Source organism: Mastomys coucha, unplaced genomic scaffold, assembly GCF_008632895.1.
Source record: "Mastomys coucha isolate ucsf_1 unplaced genomic scaffold, UCSF_Mcou_1 pScaffold22, whole genome shotgun sequence".
Lineage (NCBI taxonomy): Eukaryota > Metazoa > Chordata > Mammalia > Rodentia > Muridae > Mastomys > Mastomys coucha.
In genome coordinates this window covers 244,871,542-244,893,253 of record NW_022196905.1, presented here as the reverse complement: position 1 = coordinate 244,893,253, position 21,712 = coordinate 244,871,542, and the positions used below count along the sequence as shown (strand labels likewise).

Genomic DNA, 21,712 nt, shown 5'->3' with positions numbered 1-21,712 from the left:
TTTTTTGTGCTTGGCTACATCTACATCACTAGGCCATACTATGTCTTCCTTCCTTCCTCCCTCCCTCCCTTCCTTCTTTTCTTCTTAAGACAGGGTCTCCCTGGCCTGAACTTGCTCTGTAGCCCAGGCTGGCCTCAACCTCCCTGAGACTCCCTGGCCTCTGCTTCCTAAGCGCTGGCATTAAAGCTGTGTCACTATGCCTGTCTTTTATTTCTCTTTAAATTTTTTTCTTAGATTTTATTTGCTTTTATTTACTGTGTATGCGTGGTTTGTCTTCACATATGTCTGTGTTCATGCAATGTTGGGTCAACTGGAGTTGTAGAGATATTAGCTACCTGGGCTGGGTTGCTGGGTAAAACCCAGGTCCTGTGGAAAAGCCAGTGCTCTTAACTATTGAGCCATCTCTTCAGCCTCTGGATTCATATTTCATATTTCTTATCCCTTCTTGTGTTTCTTTCTTCCTCTGTCTCTGTCTCTCCCTTCACCCCCTCTTTCAGTTTGTCCTTGTTTTAGAAAGGGTGTACACATCTCTGGCTATCCTGGAACTCATCATGTTGACCATGCTGGGCTCCAACTCAGATATCTGTCTCCCTAGTGCTGGAATTAAAGGTGTGTGCTAACACACTCAGCTTCGTATTTCTTAAAACAAGACATCTTCACTCTTTGCAAACAAAGCAAATGATAAAATAACTTCCACTTTGACAGGTCACAATTTTCGTTGAACAGATGGTGTGAATTGTGACATCATTCTGTGAAATAGTATGTAGCTCTTTAATAGTCATTCCCTCATCTTAATTACCAGGCTAACCCAACTGGAACTCATCACAGCCTGTTAGGCAAATCCAATTACAGCTGTTACTCAGGGTGTGTGAGAGACTGGTATCAGGATCCACTGGCAGATTCCAAAATCTGCACAAGAGAAAGTCCCTTATAACCCTACGCATAGCTTCCCAGAGACTTTTGCTCATCTCTAGATGGCTTATAGTATCTCCTGTAATGTAAGTACTATATAAATATCTCTTCCATTTTATTGCTTTCGGGATAATTGTAAGAACAGGTTTGAACACACGTTTAGAGCACAGAAAATTTTATAAAAATATCTTCAACCTACGGTTGGTTGAATTAAGAGAAACTGAACACATGGATATGAAGGCTGACTATGTTCAATTTTCCTTTGTTTTCTATAATTGGCTAGGAGAAGATGGGTTGTCAGAGCAGGATCTGAGACCGAATACTCTCGTCTCTGGACAGATTATAGGTTTTCTAAAATCAGATTATGGGCTTTATCCTGGAGCTGGTTGGGCTGGGAGAAACATGGGCCCTAGGTTGCTCATCACTTGAATCAACTTTGAGGGGCAAAGTGATTGCTAGCCTTAAACATAAGGGCCAAGCCGGCAGCACGGAAAGGGGTTGACAGGGAGTTTTGCAAGTTTCGACAGTTAGAAATACACCTCAAAGCCCAGACCCACCCTTTTTCTGAAGAAGAGTATGTTGAGAAAAGACATGGTTTTGCCTCGGGATTCTGGGTAATTCCACCTGCCATAGTATATGCCAACAAAGATCCATGATTGAGTCTTCTGCCCCACCCTCATTCAAACCTGGATTCCTGATGTCCTACAGGCAAACTCCAGATGGAGCAGCATGACCTTGGCCTTCTACACTCCTCTTTAGAAGTCTGATGCTGCAAACGGAAACCTGTCTGAGCTTGCTGACTAAAAGACTACGTCCTACCTCTAAAAATAATTAAGAAGTCCTGTTCTTTCTGCTTCATGGCAACACTACCAGACTGTAGCTGCTCTCACAAGAGGCTCTCACTGAGTCATGCAGTCCATGTTCCCAGGTTCACTGTGGAGCAAAGGCACACACAGTGGGAGACAAAAGTCTGGGTCTGAAAGTTTAGTTAGAAGCCATGGAAGAGTTTTTATCTGGGAGACACTGACAGTCTCATTTGTTGCTGTCAAAATGTGTATTTTTGAAGGAAAACCTCACCGTAAAAATGAAGAGTCTTAGAAGCACACATGTGCTCTAACCTAATCATTTCTCCCCTAGGAGCTAATTCTAAGAAAGGAATCAAAGGCTCACCAGAGGGAGTGAACAGAGAAATGAGCAGCATTCTCCTTGTAAGCAGAAGGAAACCAGCATGAGCCTAATTAGAGAGCATCTCCCTAAAAGATATCCAAATTAAATCACAGCCCATTCAGGTCATTGATTATAACACAACTGCTAACCACTGTATGTTTAGGAAGGTACTGACCTAGAAAGGTACTCACGAACTGGAAGGGAATAGCCTGAGCTGAGAGTTCAAGGCTAGCTTTCGAGACACTGCAAGACCACTAAAAAGAAAAGGAAACAGAATGAAAAGGCAAGCCAGGAAGTAAGGGAAAAGGAAAGGAAACAGGCTTCAGTGGTGACTCTGAAAGTAAAGACACTTGCTGCTAGGCCTGACAATCCTGAGACCTTCATGCTGAAAGAAGAGAACGACTGCATGCTGCCCTCTGACCTACACACACAGCACTCACACACAGACACACACACATGCATGCATGAACACACATGTGTACACAGAGAGAGAGAGAGAGAGAGAGAGAAAAACAGAGATACATAGAAAAATACACCACAGAAACTAAGAAAAAAAATTATTAAAACCTAACCAGAAGGCTGGCCCTATAGCTCAATGGTTTAGATCATGCATGCATGAAACCCTAGGTCTAGTCCTTAGCATCATTCAGGAAAGTAAATTTTAAACCAGGAGCGGCTACTTGTATTGGCAAATGACGGATTAGAGTATCGTTTTTCATACTTTAAAAAAATGATCTGGCTGGGCGGCGGTGGCCAGCACTTGGGAGGCAGAGGCAGGCAGATTTCTGAGTCTGAGGCCAGCCTGGTCTACAGAGTGAGTTCCAGGACAGCCAGGGCTACACAGAGAAACCCTGTCTCAGAAAAAAAAAGATCTGAAATGACCTTGTGTTGCTGTGTAATTGGGGGATGAGAAAGGTCTGTGGTGGATGGGCCTGATGCTGTTTTTAATTCAATGCTAATTCCACTTATGTGGGAGGGGTTGTGTACAAGGAGTGAGTCACAAGTACTCAAGGTGGCCTCTTGTGAACCATCTATTGACTAAAGGAGCCAATCACTGGGTGAGTAGGTGGGACAAAGGAGCCAATCACTGGGTGAGTAGGTGGGACAAAGGAGCCAATCACTGGGTGAGTAGGCGGGATTTCTGGGCTGGACAGAGGAAGAGAGGAAGCAGGAGAGAGTTAGGTTCCTTTGGACTGGGATAGTGTGAGGACATGGTGTAGCTACGAGTGTCTCCTGGTTTCAACGGCACACCCGTCAGGATTCACCACCAGAGGATTTAGATTTAATAAGGCTTACAAGATTAGGATATTAGTTAGTAACTCATCCAGTGACTGAGTTACCGTTGTTTCTGAACTAAGTTTGTGTGGTGTTTTCCTCCATGTGGCGGCTCATCTGGGTTTAAGAAAGAAAAAAACTCATGCAAAGCGTGGGTTTGCCTGAGGTGCACCACAAAGGCTGTGGAGGATTTGAAGCACAAGGCTGGCATGGTAGCGACCCACCAATGGGAACTTAGTGAGCTGAGTGGAGCTTGGTGGAGACGTTTCAGGAACTCCGAGCCAGAGAATCTCCACAAGGTAAAACAGGTCGGCCATTGCCCACCAGTGCATGGCCGGCCAGGCTGCCAGGGCAGAGAGGTGCCGGCACAAGCACAGGAACGTGCAGCGCTTTATTTATATTTCCCAAAACAAAGGTCTATTTACATATTTTAAAATAAAGTAATAAATTAGTCTGGGCTTCAGCCTTTAGCTCTGATGACAATACTATTCCCAAATTATTTTAGTATAAAGGCTTGTGGAGCTGAGCCACACCCATGCTGACCAGATCACATTTGGCAGGGTGTGTATGTGTGTGTGCATGTTTGTCTGTGAGTGTATGTGTGTGGTGGGGCGTGCATGTCATGGTGCCTATATTGAGGTCACAGGACCACCTTAGGTGTTAGTCCTCATCCTTCCTCTTGTTTGCCACTGAGGCCTGGGAGCCTCCAGGGATGTGCCTTGTCCACTTCCATCTCTTCCTGTTTAAGTACCAGTCTTATGGACACACTATCACATCTGATTTTACCTGGGCTCTGGGAGCAAAACTCAGGTCCACAAACTTTTGAGCTTGAGGCCAACTTGGTTTTAAAAAAAGAAGAAGAAGAAGAAAAGCAAAAGAACAAAAACAAAGAAACAAAACCAGGTGAGTTCGAATCTGTCACTCTGGTTTGGCGCAGCAGACGTCTGCTTGGTTTAGTGCAGCTGAGGTCTGTTAGCACCCGGCCTGGTGACATATTACTCATACTTCTTCCCACCTTTCACCTTAAGCCTCTGCTATGAAGGGAGAAATCTCTGAACCATAGCAAAGTTACTTTCCCAGACTGACCAGCCATGCTGTGCTACAAACAAAACAAAGCAAGGGAACACCAGCAACACACATCTCTGCACACACTGCCACAATCAAGTATGTCCACACAATGCCATGGCAGGTCTCTCCCCACCACTTCCTGTCAGCTCTAGCGGAACTCAAAGCTCCCTGCTCCAACTTCCAGCTGCCCACAGATCTACCATTATGTGGCTACTCAATAAATGACTGAGTTTGTGTGTCTGTCTGTCTCTGTCTCTCTTCCTCCCTGCCTGCCTCCTGCCCCCAGGATCTTGCTATGTAGCCCAGGCTGCCCTAGAACTCCGGATACCCTGCTTCTACATCCTCAGTTCTAAGAGGACAGTCACACTCACTTCATTAATTTTCTTTGAACTGAACTATGATGTCCTTGTTCCCAAGATAGAATAGGTGGAGAAAATATTCAAGATAGAGAATTTTGAACATGAGAAAGGACAATGAGGAATTTGTGGTTTCAAACTTGATAAAAACTAAATTCAAATTTAGAGAGTGGTTGGATACCACTACAGGCAGAATTGTTAATAGCTTTGAATCAAAGATTTCTGACCAGCTGGGCGGTGGTGGCTCACGCCTTTAATCCCAGTACTTGGGAGGCAGAGACAGGCGGATTTCTGAGTTCGAGGCCAGCCTGGTCTACAGAGTGAGTTCCAGGACAGCCAGGGCTACACAGAGAAATTCTGTCTCGAAAAACCAAACCAAAAACAACAAAAAATTTATTACCGAAGCTTGAGAAGGAGCCACATACAAATAAAAAGCAACTTCTGAGTTGTTGTCAGTCGTCTAGTGTGTGCTTAGGGTGCGAGGTCCTGAGTTTCATCCCTAGTATCAAACCAAAATTCAACCAAACAAATTTTAAAAAGCAAAGCAACAACAACCATAAACCTAAACTTTATTTTTACCCATTCCTCATAGCGAGAAGTCAATGCATCCCCTAAACACAGGGGGCATTTAGTAGTTCAGCTTCTGGTCCATTAAAGAGGTTCAAAGGAAAACAAAGAGTAAAGCACAGAGTTACTTCAAAGGTGGCCATAGGCTCTGAAGGCAGGCAGCAGAAAGCTATCCCTGCAGCATTCCGAGGGTATAACTCAGCAGCAGGGCCCTTGCCTAGAATGACAAGGCCATGGGTTGGATCCTCAGCAACCCATATCAAAATGAAAAATATGCTAACATGATTGGTAGAAAACATACGAAGTTAGCTATGCAAGAAATTCCCAAATGTAGGAGAATCTGTGGCTGTTTTATGGAAATGAATAAATAATTCTTCAAAAGATTTATTTTTTAAATTATGTTTCTGTGGGGGGGTTGTATGTGGGAAGTAGGGGTGTGTGCACATAAGTGCAGGGGACTGTAGAGGCCACAGCCATCAGATCCCCCGGTGCTGGACTTACAGGCAGCTCTGAGCTGCCTGATAACGGTTGCTAGAAATCAAACTCAGGTCCTTGGGAAGAGCAGCACATGCTTTTATCTGCTAAGCCGTTTCTCCAGCCCCCAGGGATGGATGCTTTTTAAGAATAGGAAACTAAGCCTAATAACTGGAAATACATCTTAGGTCATGCGACATGTCGGCATTTACTTGGGGCAGCAGAAGGACGCTGAGGTTGAGAAACAGAAGATTTGGAGTATGTCATTCATACAAAGATGTCCCCTGGAAGTTTACATAGCTGGTGAGCAACTGTGGACTATGTCTCCTGAAGTCCTAGCTGGCCTCAGCTTTACCAGAGGAGGGTCCCCTGGCTCTCCAGATCTCCAGCTCTACCTCCCTAGTACTAGGATTACGGTTGTGTGTCACCACACCCAGTTAATATCCTTCATGTTCCTAGTAGTTCCCTTAAAAAGACAAAATAAGCCAAAATCCTCCATAATGTTCTCTACATCAAAAGGGATATATACATACACACACACACACACACATATATGGAATGAAATGATAAGACAGATTTACCTACACCAAAACAAAATCATAACTGTTTCTTGGTTTTTCGAGACAGGGTTTCTCTGTGTAGCCCTGGCTGTCCTGGAACTCACTCTGTAGACCAGGCTGGCCTCGAACTCAGCAATTCGCCTGCCTCTGCCTCCCAAGTGCTGAGATTAAAGGCGTGCACCACCACTGCCCGGCCAAAACTTTTTTTTAATAAAGCGCCACCACTGCCTGGCTAAAACTTTTTTTTAATAAAACAAAGTTATGTAGTACAGAAATTTCTACTTATTACATCATGACAAGTATGTAAAAAGTTCAAATTTTGGACCTTTTGGGACTTCAGATTTTCAGATTATGGGTATTGGACGATGATGTGAACAAGACAGTTAAAGCTATGACTGGCCAGGAGTGGCACACACCTTTAACATCAGCATGCAGGAGGCAGAGGCAGGTGGATCTCAATGAGTTTGAGGCCACCCTGGTCTACAGAGCAAGTTCCAGGACAGCCAGGGCTGCCTGGTGTCTGAGCCACCTCTCAAGCACCCCCTTTACGGTTTCTGTTGTTCTTAACCTTGTTTTATTTGGGGGGGGGGCATATTTGCGATTGAACCTAAACCCTTACAGAGTTTAGCTACATCCACTGAGCTACATCCTCATGCCTCTTTTAACTTTTGAGATAGGGTTTCACTAAGTTGGGCAGGTTGTTCTTGAACTCATTCTATAAGGGCAGGCAGGACTCAAACTGTGACACACATACCCCCGCCTCCACCTCAGTCTCCTCAGTAGCTGGGATCACAGTCCTGTGTCACTAGGTCTACTTGCTTCTTTTAATTTTATTACTCAAATATGGCTTTATATGGTATGTCATATTTGGCCTCATTTGTGCATGCGGACACTGAGTGAAGAGGCACCAGGAAGGAGGGAAGAGGATCATTAACCTAGCCAGAAGCAGCTCACAGAAAATACCTCTGCAGCCAGAGTAACAAGCACAGCTCTCAGCTTATAGACAGAGAGCAACTTCAAGTTGGTGGGTCAGTTCTTCATGCTATCACTCATCGGTGAAGGACTCTTGGACACACTGCTAAAGGCAGCTGAGCCACAGCCTCACACCCACCACAGCTCTAACAACATGCTTAAAAGACTGGTTGGGAATATGGTTGAGACCATACACAGTGACAACCTGGCACGGCAGACAGTCCTCACCAGTTCTACATTCCCTGGCCTGCTTGACATTCACCCTTGTGTGCTTGCTGCTCTCGGGTGTGAAGTGTCTCTTTTCAGGTCCATTAAACATTGGGTCTCAAAGCTGGGCATGGTGGAGTACACCTATAATCCCAGCGCTCTAGAGGCTGAGGCAGCAGGCTGTGATATGGAGGCCTGCCTGCCTGAACAACAATGTCTCTCTTGCATATCGAGAGCCTATCCCAAGCGCAGACCCCAGAAAAACACAGCTCTTGGGTAGAGAAACTAAGCAGCCATAGGAATGGAAACAATCTTATCCTAGATTTACTTGCTGAGTATGTGTTCAATCCCTAAACACCACCACCACCACTGATCTGTCCTCACCTTCTAGTAGAAGGAGCCTTCCAGTACACAGACAGAGCAGTACCACACTGCCCTGTTCCAGAGGAATGGAATAAACAAACAAGCAAGCCAACAAACAAACAAACAAACAAACAAAACCCACCTAGAGCTCTGACAACTCTCATCAGGACTTCGCCAACTTTCATTCTGGTCTCTGGGGTGTGCTTGTCTTTGCCACTGTCGTATTTGAACAACAGGTCAACCAAGATTTCTTCAGGGTACACATCTGAGAGAAGGGCAACCCCTGGGATTCAAAACAGAAAGAAAGAATTCATTATTTAGAATGGAGAGGCAAGTAAATCTAGATATCCTGCAATGGGGTGAATACAAAGATTTATTTATTTACTTTTACATTCATTTATGTGTGTGCGTGCGTGTGCGTGTGTGCGTGTGTGTGTGTGTGTGTGTGTGTGTAAGAGAGAGAGAGGGAGAGAGAGAGAGAGAGAGAGAGAGAGAGAGAGGACAAGCATAGGAGTTAGTTCTGTCCTTTCTCTCACCTGCATCCTGGGTATTGAACTCATGCCATCAGGCCTGGTGGCAAGGCACCTTGACTCTAAGCCATCTCAGCAGCCCACACTTAAACCCAGGCCAAGGCTGCTCTATTTGGACAGATGATCCTTGTAAGTGGAAGGTGGTGACTGGAAGCCCAGATCTCTGGATTTACTAATCCTATCCAGGGCTCTGAGGTACTGCCATGGACATTCTGTAATCTACAAGCTATGGACATTGGCAGCACAGGCTACATCACTATAAGTCATGGCTGGAATTTGCACAGCAGCAAGGGACCACTAGGAGTTCTCCAGATTTTAAGATTCTAGGGTTTGATGCATGGAAATGGTCTGTGTACTTCAGCCCCAAGCACAGTAGTACTTCATGCCTTTGCTATAGTTCTTCATTACAGTCTGATTTCTCTTGTAAAAGTGTGATTGTGATAGCAACTTTCCCATTTTCAGAGCCTTCTGGGCACGGCCAGGTATCAGATCTCAGCTGATGGCCAATTTTCTGGATCCCTTCCTCCATCCATGCAGGGCCTCCACAGTATGTATCTTACAAAAGTGCTAGCATATCTGAGCCCAGCTCTATACTCAACCCCAGCATGGATGCAGTAAAGGGAGAATTGACCTTAGAGAATAAGCCCGCTGCTCTTCTAACTGTAGAGATGCTCTTGCTCTGAGAGGAAAGATTATCACCTTCTAAAGGAAGAATGTACATTTCTCCTGCAGCCAGGAAAAAGAAAGCTATACATAGAGAAGGAAATGTTTCTGAGGTCTCCTGCTTGTAGCTCAGCTTCTCAGGTCCCCAATCCCAGGTCCAGTTTTTCTAACCCTCTAATTGTTCTGCCTTGTTCTTCCACTCTTACTCCATATGGTGGAAACAACTGTTTAAAAATACAAATGAGGCCCCTTCATTCTTCTGTGCCAACCCCTCAATGGTTTCTCTTTTCTCCTGAAGAAACCTCATCCCCTCCTCTATCATCCCCTCCTCTGTCTACTCTCCCTCTTGCCTCATCCCCATCTCTGAAATCCAAGGACCAAGGAGCCCTCTTTGATTATGCTATTCTCTGCTCCTTTGTCCTGAACAGTTCTGCCTACTTAGTTTGTTTGTTTGTTATTTTTAATTTTTAGTACAGCAAGCTGTTCCTGGTCCTGTTTCTGGGGGGCTCACTTCTCTGCTAGAGCAGGGACTTCTCTGGCAGATGCTGGCTCGCTCCCCACCTCCTAAGGTAGCAGTCTCCATCCAACCTTCACCTGACCCTCCCACCCGCTCCGTTTTCTTCTTAGCACAGAGCACTGCTGTTCAGCTCACATTCTCCCTTATGGATTGTTTGCTCTTCTTGCAATGCAGACCACGTAGTCAATGGTTTTGTTTTATTCCCTGCTGTATCCCCAACAACTAGAAACAGGCCAGCACACAGTAGGTGTTCAGTAACTATTTGCTCATGAGTCAATGAATGAATGAATAGAAAGGGTTCAAAAAGCCAGATGCGGAGCTTTACACCTGTAATCATAGCGTCCAGAAGAAGCAGGAGTTTGAGGCCAGTCTAGGCTACATATAGTAGATTCCAGAGAGCTAGAGCTACAAACTGAAACTGTTTTAAAAGCCACAAAGGGAAAGAGAAGAAAAAAGAGGGGAGGAGAAGGAAGGAGCAGGAAGGAAGAGGAGGAGAAGGAGAGGAAGCAGAGGAAGGAAGGAAGCAGAGGAAGGAAGGAAGGAAGAGGAGGAGGAGGAGGAAGAGGAAGAGAAGGTGGCAGCCAAGAAAGGATGGCTCAGGAGAAGCAGCAGCACTTTGGGATCTATATTATTTATACTCAGGTTTGCATTCTCTGTTTAACCTGCGCATCTTCAGGAACAGCTGCATACTCCATTCTATAGTATAGATTGTGAATCCACTCTACTCTCATTTACATGACACCCACTGTCTCCACTCTGCACCTGCTGAGGGCTGACCTGTCTACCCACCCTCTTTTCTAGCTTCCTGGCACCACTGTCTTCCAAGGAGCCTGAGAAACCTCTGCATGTGGGCTCAAACATCATCTAAGCAGAAGCTCTGCTCATGTGGAGTTTCAGGCTGTGATGTGAAGAGAATGCAGCTCACTCTACTGTGTAAACTGATGAAGTCTTTGGAAGTTCCAGGTAGAATAAGGGAATATTCTAACTTAGGAAATATGTCTGTGGCTTAAGGAAAAGGTAAATGGTTTACTAAGAAAAAGGAAGGATGGACGGCAAGCCTTTGCTGTGGCCACTTTTCATTCGGGGCCCACACTCAGATCCTGTGGGTATTTCCTTTGAGGAATAGAGCTATGCTTTGGGGTGAACAGTGGGGGAAGTGGCGTTTGCTGGACAGAACTCTGTTATCTAGGATTCTGAAACCATCCTCTCCTAATGTCTCCCCCTGCTAGCGTTTATTTCTATTTTCTCTCTTTCTCTAGTCTTTAGCAGAAATAGTTATTTACTTCGTCAGACATCTTATCCTAGCCAAACAAGCTCAGGCATGTTGGCTGTGTCCACCTGTGCCTCCTGACACCCTGGGGTTCCTTTGGGAATCAGTGGTCCACACTTCCAGTCTCTGTCTGAGTGCTACTTCAGTGTGCTGGTAACCCACTTGCCCTCACTCTGGCTGTGACTCAGACCTCAGGTTGGCAAAGTACAACACCCTGCCCCATCCTTACCACAATGATTGGTTCAGGAATGGGCAAGGAGTCTAGAATTCAGATTGGAACCCCAAGAAAGGTAGTTCAGCATCCCTTTGTTTAGTGTCCTGGACTTCCAGTGGCCACTGTGAAGATAAAACCTACCCAGCAAGACACCACCATAGAGACGAGAAGCAGGCTATGGGAGGAGGGAAGGGAAGAGCCTGGGTAGATTCTCTGAGCCTCCAGGTCTGACTGCTGCTCAGCACTTTTTGGACACAGATGCTAATAAGCCTAGCTTATGTTTCGAGACAGGGTTTCTTTGTGTAACATTGGCTGCCCTGGACTCACTCTGTACACAAGGCTGGCCTTGAACTCAGAGAGATCTGCTAGCCTCTGCCTCCCAAGTGCTAGGATTAAAGGTGTGCACCGCCATCACCTGGACTTTCCTTTCCTTTCCATTCCTTTCCTTTCTTTCTGTCTTTTTTCCCAGTTCTCCAACCTTCTAACCTCTTGTGCCAGCTAGTTTTGTGTCAATTGGACATAGGCTAGAGTTATTTGAGAGGGAACCTCAATTGAGATGATGCTTCCATAAGATCAGGCTGCAGGACCTTTTCTTAATTAGTGATTGATGGGGGAAGGCCCAGCCCATTAGTAATGGCATCCTCAGCTTATAGAGTCCTAGTCTCTATAAGAAAGCAGGCTGAGCAAGCTATGAGGAGAAAGCCAGTAAGCAGCACCCTGCATGGCCTCTGCAAATAGCTCAAGCGCCTCCAGCTTCCTGCCCCATTTGAGTTCCTGTCCTGGCCATCCTTCAGTGATGAACTATGACGTGAAAACATAAGTCAAATGAGCCCTTTCTTGCCCTAGTTGCTTTGGTAATGATGGTGCATCATAGCAATAGAACCCTAGCTGGGACACCCTCTTTTAGATTTCTTTTCTTTTCTCTTTCTTTTTTTTGTTTTTGTTTTTGTTTTTGTTTTTTTGAGACAGAGTTTCTCTGTGTAGCCTCGGCTGTCCTGGAACTCACTCTGTAGACCAGGCTGGCCACTCTGTAGACCAGGCTGGCCTCAAACTCAGAAATCCACCTGCCTCTGCCTCCCAAGTGCTGGGATTAAAGGCGTGTGCCACCCCCTGGCTCTTTTCTCTTTCTGTAATGCTAAAGTTGAAGCTCCAGCAGGCAGCAGCATTAACTACCCAAGTCTTCCACAAAAAGGGCACCAATGGCTAAGCACAGCCTACTTCCCACAGTCCTGGATTCACCTGTCAAGTTTATCATCTTCCTGCTAGGCCACTCCACAGACAACTACTGAGGGCCCTCTGACTACCACTTGAGGTTTTCCTTCTAGAATGCAGCTGTTACCTTAGAGTTATCTGTGGGATACAGGATGCGCCAGCCTTACTCACCAGGCAGTAAGAACCACATATAAAGGCAAGAACCATGACAGTGCAAAGGATGAGATTGCGTTTATTTAATTTAGATTTTGATGGTTACTACTCTAATTTTATCATGCCGAGGTTGTTTTAAACCACACATAACCTTTGGCCCCTCCCACCTGGTAATTCCCTTTGTAATTTGAAAAATGGGCCAACTTCATGGTCAGCACATGAGCCATCAAGGTGCCTTCTACTCTGACTACAGGAGATGACTGCTGTCGGGGTGCTATGTAGCAGGTAAGATGTGCAGAGTAAAGATAAAGCCAAACCACAAGGGTTCATGGGATTTAGCTCCATGCTAGTCACAGCATAGGGCATAGGTGAACTGGTTCAACGGGGAAACTTCCTGAAAGTCCATCTTGTAACATAACAAGCAGCCTTGCAAAGTAACTGTTTCTCCCCCCAGATAATCCCTTATCAGGCTGCCAAGTGGTCTGTAGAGCCTTTCACGGGAAACAGTGAGAGCAGGGGAAGGCTGGCTTTGCATCATTGTAAGATGGACAGCTCTAAATGGTGGTGCTGACTGGCTCCTTTTCGGGAGACAGCTAAGCCATCTAGACTTCACAACTAACCTGCCTCCCTTTTCCTGAGCAGATAACAACCACCCAAAGTGACCCACTCACTTAAACTCCTCAGGGGCTTCTGCAAACAAAACTGTAAGGGGCATAGGAACCACACAGATACACACCATTTACATGAGCCACTCTGCATACAGATAAGGTGGTTAGCTAAAGCTGTGGAGTTGGATGAATGATGAGCCACCACTACTGGATACAGAGTCTTTCTGCAGTGATGTAAAACACTCTAAAACTGACTGTCAAAATGGCACTCATCCTATGACTATAAAAAAACTACTCAACTGTACTCTTTTTAAAAAAAAAAATTGTTTGGGGCTAGAGAGAGGTCAGAGGTTAAGAGTATGAACTGTTCTTTCACAGGACCTGAGTTTAGTTCTGGTCACCCTCCAATTCCAAAGGCTCTGATGCTTTCGCTTCTAAGAGCTCCAGCATATCATATATATCCTCTCTCTCTCTCTCCTCTCTCTGTCACACACACACACACACACACACACACACACACACACACACGCATATCCTTTTATTTTTAACCTTTGAAAAAATATCTGGGTATGATGACACATGACTTAAATTCCAGCACTTTGTAATAAGGAAAAAAACTGTTGCTATTATTGTTTTAAAGAAGCATTTCATGATTTATTTAGCCCAGGCTACTGAACTTCTGATCCTCCTGCTTCAGCCTCCCAAATGATGGCATATAATCATCATTACACACTACCACACTACCACATTTGGATTTCTTGAACTGTACAGATTATTTCTTTTTTCTAGTGCTGGGGATTCACCAGGGCCATTTACTACATCTCTAGCTTAAACTGTACACACAGATGAACCCTATGATGAGCGAAGTGAGGATAGTATCTCTGAGAGTTATTACCTACATGTGTTGAAATGTTACATGGTATGCTATGTATAAACATGTACAATTTAAATATTTTATTACATGTATTTACGTATGTGTGTGTGCATGTGCCATGTATATATGTGCAGGTCAGAGGACAACTTGCAGGAGTTGGTTCTCTCCTTCCACTATGTTGATCCCAGAGTTTAAACTCAGGTCATAGGGCTTGACAGCAGGTGCCTCTATCCACTGAACTATCTTGGTCCTCCTCCTCCTCCTTTCTCTCTTTTTCTCTATCTCTATCTCTCTCTATCTCCCCCCACCCCCAAGACAGGATCTCAGCCAGGTACGGCAAGGTCACAAAGAAATCCTGTCTTCAAACATCAAGAAGAGGAAGAGGAAGAAGACAACAAAGACAATGATGATGATGTCACAATGACATCACACCTGCAGGCCTGTAACTCACTCTGTAGACCAGGCTGTTCTACAGAGATCCACCTGCCTCTACCTACCATGTGCTAGGATTATGTGCATGTACATCCACACCTAGCCCCCTTTATATATTTATGTATTACTTTTCTCCCCCCGTCCTTTTTGTGGAGACAGTTTTTCATGTAACCTAGGCTGGCCTTAAGCTCATTCTATAGCTGAGGATGACCTTGAACTTCTCATTCTCCAATTTCCCAAGTGCCTAATAGATCTAAACAAAAATCTAAATAGAGAGCACTTCTTGTCTTCTTTTTCAGGCTTTTAGATAGATAAAAATAGGATAAAACAGCATGGCATATCTCAAATGCTGAGGGAAATGCACTGCCAAGGGCAGAGTCTCAGCTCCAAACTGGCTTTGGCTGCCCTTGCAGTGTAAAAGAAAATGGCTTCCTGTGAGCTAAACGAGGGAAAAGTCAAGATTTCACATTTCACAGAATGTCTTGCATTCTTAAGAAAATGGTCTACTGGGTTAAAAAACTATCTAAATTCTGCATTAAGTCAGAAATTCTACTCTAAAAATTTATTCTAACACACATCAGTACAAGTAGATAATTACTATGCATAAAATCATCACTGGAGCACAATTTATAATAGAAGTGACTCAAATCAAATTAAATGCTAACAAATAGAGAGCTGGTTAAATCATGGTCATTCATCCAGTGAAATCTGATGTACCCCTCCCCCACATAAATGAAGCAGCAGCTTTTTAAGAGCTGTTACGGAATTAATTCCAAGTCCCATTATTAATGGAAAACTGAGATTAGAACAGTGTGTTCAAAATTCAACTGTACTAAAAACAGAGGAAATACACATTTATCAAATATTCCCAGAATAGACATGGAAATCTAAGTCACATTTGCAACCAAATGTGGCATAATAACCATAAATATCTATGTTTTCAACTCCCTTATATCTCCCGAGTGACAATAAAGGAGGAGGGGAGGAGAGGGGAGGGGAGGGGAGGGGAACATCGAGTGGGGAGAAGGGAAGGAAAGGTGTAAGTCCACAAATAATGACAAAAGTCTGAGACAAGTGTCTGCAGTCCAGAGTGAACACGGAGCAGAACAATGATATGCATTTGGCAAAACTGTTGGATCATTTGGAAAAACTTAGCTACAAGTACTTGAGGAAGCAAATGTAGAAGACAGGCTGATCACTGAGCTTTACTCGCTGATGAACACCCACAGGGCCAGCAGCAAACACTGCCTAAAGATACAGTCAAAAGTTGGAATGGGGTGTGCCAGTGATTAAGAGCATGTGTTACTCTTGCAGAAGACCAGGGTTCTGTTTCCAGCACTCACATAGAAACTTACAAGCACAACGTCAGTTCCAGGAGAACCAGCACCTTCTTCTGCCTCTGTGCACGAGTACACACAGAGTGCACATACATAAAAGGGGGGAGAAGGAATGGCTGTACATGGTAGCATCCATGTGTAATCCCAACACTTGGGAAGTAGAGGTAGAAAGATCACAAGTTCAACGCCATACTCAATTAAATTACATAGTGAGTTTGAGGTCATTCTAGGCTGTATGAGCCTCTGTCTCAAAAAACCCTAACCAAAACAAAAGCAAGCACATGCTGTCAGGAGGATAGGGTTACTGTGAATGTGTCTGCACTTGTACTCAGCCCACCTCTCGGGTGTAGAAAAGGAGTGGACTAAAGAGATTGCTCACTGCTTGCTATTCCAAAGACCTGGATTCAATTCTCTGCACCCACACGGCTGGCTGCTTGCAATTGTCCCTGAAACTGGAGTTTCTGGGAATCTGACCCCTCTGGCTTCTATGGGCAATATAACAAGCAGTACACAGACATGCATGTAAATAAAATACTCATACACATAAAATAATGGAATAATAATTAAAAAGAAAAGAGTAGATGATGTCCAACTTTTTCTTCAACAAGAAAGATCCATATAAGCATTTTATCTAGAACCAGGGAGGTCATTATTTGACAAAACTACTTCTAAAAGGAAGAGAGGTGAACCAAGTAATAGTGCACATTGACATCCCAGCACCCAGAGACAGACAACAGGAGGATGACAAGTCTGAAGCCAGTCTCGGCTACAGCAAGACCCTGTTGCCAAGAGAAAATTGAGAGCTGGAAATGATATTTGGGCCTTCAAATTAGTGGGATAAAAATAGGGCAGATGACAGTGTTCAAATACTGGGCATAGTCATAGGCCTGTGACCCCAGCACTCAGAAGGCTGTGGAAAGATTCAAGTTCAGGGCCAGCCTGGGACGCATAATTACAGACAAGCCTGGGCAACTGAGTGAAATGCTGTCCCAAATAACAGCAAAGACAAAGAAAGTTGTTCAATGTAATTAATAAATTTATTTCAAAAACTAGAAAGACAAGAAGATATGTATTCATCTGTAGGAGAAGTTCTAGTTTGAAAGAACAATGAATAACAGTCAAGGGAAGTGGTCAGCTGAGTACAGTGATGACTCCTACAATCCTCGCATTTGGGAGGCAGAGGAGGTTCATAAATTCAAGGCCAGCCTGGGTTACACAATTAAGGTTAGCCTGATAAAGGAGGGAGGGAAGGAGAAATGGAGGGAGGAGGGGGGGAGAGAAAGAGAGAGAGAGAGAGAGAGAGAGAAAGAGAGAGAAAGAGAGAGAAAGAGAGAGAGAAGAGACAAAAGGCAAGGAGAAGTGATCAGATGCAAAGAACCTTTCTTTATGATTACAAAGAAACAAGCACCAATATGTAGATATGTATTATTCTCTCTTGTGACTGTAGATTACAAAGAAATGGAGACCATGTCAGCAAGTCAGAAGGGAGAGGAAGAGGGAGGCCGTGCCTCAGCCAGGTATGTCCGCTGATATGGGGTGTTCTCGTTAGGGTGGAAACTAATGATAATTTCAACACCAAAATTCCAGGAAATTGCACAAACTGGGGAAGCTGGTTATTATATCAAGGAAGTGTGGAGATCTTGACTGAACAACGGCTGTCTTTGTAATTACAATGAATGATAACATCAGGCATGGCAATATGATGTTTAATTATGAAGGCTCCAAAGCTATGCTGACTACAGACAAGTCCAAAAATTCATACAGGGCATGATAGTGTTAGTCAAGTCTAAAGAACTGCAGGGCTAAACTAACGAACACTGGTGGCTAGCGGCTGAAGATCAGTAGGAACCTACAGCAGCTAGCTAGCTGTCAAATCTTTTCACACTTCCTAATTTTTATTTGTCCGTGTGTGTGTGTGTGTGTGTGTGTGTGTGTGTGTGTGTATGTGCGTGCACGCACGCTTGTTCAAGCATGTCCTGGAGGGTATGTGGAAGGCAGAGGACAACTTGTGGGAGTCGCTTTCATCACATGGGTTCTGCACATCAAACTCAGGTCAACAGGTTTGTCAGCGAGTGCTTTACCCACTCAACTATCCCAGTGAGCTCTTTAATAAGGATCTAAGTAATAAATCCATACCTAAGGTAATACTGTGAACTTTGTTTAAATAGTTTCCTAATTTCCACTTTGAATGTGTGAACAACCTGTGTTTACTGTCAGCCACACAGAAATACCTTGAATCATGAAATTATATTTTTTTCCTCTTTTAAACACTTACTGAGTTTGTTCTTGATGATTTTATACACATTTAACCTGCATCCTGATGATTATAACCATCCTCCCTTCTTATTTTTTGAGGCAAGAGTTTTGTGTAGCCCCAATAGTCTTGAATTCCATATGTAGCTAAGGCTGGACTTGAATTTCTGATCCTACCACCTGAGTGCTGGGAATACAAGTATGTGCCACAATGCCCAGCCTTGATTATCTGTGCATATGTATGTGGAAGTCAGAGGTCAATGTGAGGTATCTTTCTTGGTCACCTCCACTTTAGTTTTAGAGACAAAGTCTCACACTAGACCTCACCAGTTGACTGAACTGGCTAGTGAGCCCTGGGGATCTCCTGTCTCTGCTTTCCCAGCACTGGGACCATCAGTGTGCAGGGCCACATATGGGTTTTACGTGAGTGTGAGGGATCAGATGAATCTTAGGGTCTCATATTTGCGCAGCAAGCACTTTACCAAATGAGTATCTCTGCCCCATGAAATGTTATCCATAAGAAATTAACGGGAAACTACTAACACACACTGAGTGTCCTGCAAACACCAAGCACCACACATGTGCCCGTCCCACTGATGTGCTAGACAGTCCTCTGAAGAGGACCCATTATCATTTCTAATTTTACTGAGGAGACAGTGAAGAACAGAGAGTTGAGAACAGAGCTGGCACAGGGCAAAGCTGAACTGCCATCCCTCACACCCCAGCCCACCTGGCAGCAGTGCCTGGGGAGATAACTACAGGAATAGTATAAGCCTCACAGCACTCTAGCCCTAAAGATAGCAAACCTCATGCTTTCAAGCACAGGCTACGCCAGCCTTGCTCCAGGACCCCAAGGTCCACAGGAGAGTGGCCCACACTCTGTGTACCAAATACACATTAGCTTCCTGGGGAATCCTTTTTTCCACTTGGTATATTTATTTAGCTTGTGAAAAAGGGACTTGGTGATGTCAGTGCAGTTTACAAATGCTTCTCATGTGAGATGCAGCCAGCACTGGCAGTGCCAGAAGAGTCACACAAATGGGGAATGGAAAATGAGGGCTTCAGCCTGCTTTTTAGCCAGCTGCTCAAACTCTCCTACCCAACAGTTTTATAGGCCACTACAAGCCCTCTACATGATCTTCCTAGGGCTGCCTGTACCAAGTAAGAGCTTATAGGTGAGCCCAGAGAGAAGCAAGAAGAGAGTAGACATCAAGAAAATCATCAAGTGGCCTGTGGAGATAGCTCAGTGGACAAAATGCTCACTGTAAGTCTTACAACCCAAGTCTGAATCCTCAGAACTCAAGTGTTGCTGGATAAGCAGTAGACATCTGTAACTCCGTGTTCCTAGGGCGAGATGGGAGGCTTGCAGTGGTGAGCAACAGACACCATCTCAGACAAGGTGAAAATGCAAGACTGACACCTGAAGTTGGCCTCTGACCTACACATAAGCACTGTAGTACACACATGTGTATATGCTACACCTACTACACACAAAGGTGCTCATACACATCTTGTATATATACATACATCCTCTCTCACAGAGAGAAAGAAAGAAAGAGAGGGAAGAGAGAGAGGGGAGGAAGAGAGAGAGAGAGAAGGAGAGGGAGAAAGGAGGGAAGGGGGAAGGAAGAAGGGAAGGAAGGAAGAAGGAGGGAGGGAGGGAGGGGAAGAGGGAGGGAGGGTGAACCGGCACAGCTTTCACTGCTCTATGCATTCAGAGCACCTTGCATTTCAGCTGCTCATGAGTGAGAAATAAAGATGTCACTTGCTGAATTCTCTGGAGACATTTTCAGGGATCACTGCTATAGTTCATTAACTTCTCTTTACACAGCTTTCACAGAGTGAGAAAGCACACCAAGAGACAGTCACTGATAAAAAGACCAGAAGGGCCCCTGACTTTCCAGAGAACTTGAGCTGATTCACTCCTTGAGTCATCTCCAGGTAAGAAATAAAACCTTCTTTACACTTCTTGCAAACCTCAAGCTGAGGCAGGTAACCACTGCTCTGTGTATTCAGCACCTGAATGACAGGGCAGGAGGGGCCACCCGAACCCTGGGTTTCAGTGCCATTTCACCTCCGGCCTACAGAGAAGCTGCTGCATCAGCACAGCTGACTGATGGCAGTCACTTGGCCTAAAGCTTGGGCAAGATGGGGCTGATCTTCTACTTGCTTAGGGTCTCCCTATGCCTGGGGCGCCAGCCAGTGACAGAGACAGGATAGAGGCCCTTCTTAAAGTGCCCTTCCCCCTTAGTTACACCTAGCAGATGTACTAATAAGATGATCAGGCAAGCACTGGTGACAGGAACCCAAGGCTAAAACTGGCTTAGAGAAAGTGATCATTGCAAAATCAGCAACCACGAGGCACAAGGCTTGTAACTGCAGTGTCATCCAGAGCCCAAGCATGGCTCTCGTTAACATGCTGCAGAAGCACTTCTCTCCTGAAAACATGTGCACACAAGAGCACTGTGACTATAACCTCAGGGGTCACCAGACCTAAACAGAGATTCAAATCCTGCAGAAAGTACCAACTTATAGTAAGATGTGTTTAGAACTGACATGATGGCTTAGAGGCAGACTATTCGTTTAGCATGTATGAGGCCATGAGTTCAATTACAGGCACAGAAAAAGGCAAGGAGAATAAGATATCTGTAAATAGAGGAGAAAGGAGGACCATTAAAGAGTGACGTTGGGGGCCAGAGAGTGGGCTCAGTTGTTAAGAGCACCAGTTGTTCTCCCAGAAGATGGAAGTTCGATTCCCTGTACCCACATAGCAGCTACAACTGTCTGTAACTCCAGTCCTAGGGGATCCATTGTCCTCTTCTGGCATCCAGGGGCATTGTGCACAACTGGTTCATAGCATACATTCAAGTAAACTACCCATATACATTTTTTAAAAAAAATTTTAAATAACTTTGCTTCTATAGTCAAAAATTTGATTCCGTCCCAGAGTGACAAAATGACAGGTTACTGTAAAAGAGTCAAACACAACAAAGAAGTAAAAAGGAAAACAAAATTATCCAGGAGTGGTGGTACACACCCATGGTCCCATGACTTGGGAGCCTGAGGCGTGAGGATCAAGAGTTTGAGGCTAGTTTGGGCTACATGGTGAGCTCTAGGTCAGCCTGGACTACATAGTGAGATCCTGACTAAACAAAATGCTAATGCTTAAAACCTTAAAATCATATTATAGTATATTCATGAAAATGGTTGAAATAAATAATTATTTAAAAATTGAGCTAAAGGGTCTGAAGAGATGGCTCCAAGGTTAAGAGCACTTGCTGGTCTTGTAGGGGACCCAGGTTTGATTCCCAGTATCCACATCAGGCAGTTCATAACCACCTGTATCTCTGCTTCCAGAGGGCCCAATGTCCTCTTCTGGCCCTCAAGGGCACCATGCATGCACATAGTATACACATTTATATGTAGGCATTCAAACGTATACATAAAAAATAAATTTGAAAAAATTAGTTACATTTAAAAAAAGAATGAAGGGGGCTGGAGAGATGGCTCAGCGAATAAGAGTACCTACTGCTCTTTTAGATGACCCCAGTTCAAGTCCTAGCATCCACAGTGGCTTACAAACCATCTATAACTATAGTTCCAGAAGATCAAATGCACTTTTCTGACCTCTACAGGCACCACATACACATGTGATATACATACATACATACACATATACAAACATACAAACATCAGAACACTCCTACACATAAAATAAGTAAATCTTT

General features: G+C 44.5%; 1 protein-coding gene across 1 annotated transcript in view; it reads right to left on the bottom strand.

Moving 5' to 3' along the window:
- Window positions 1-21,712, bottom strand: part of Tango6 (transport and golgi organization 6 homolog) — a 176,475-nt gene that overhangs the window by 58,455 nt on the left and 96,308 nt on the right. The window contains exon 15 of the mRNA XM_031341306.1: window positions 8,064-8,204. Within this exon, the coding sequence (XP_031197166.1) occupies window positions 8,064-8,204 (141 nt within the window). The remainder of the gene's footprint in view (window positions 1-8,063; window positions 8,205-21,712) is intronic.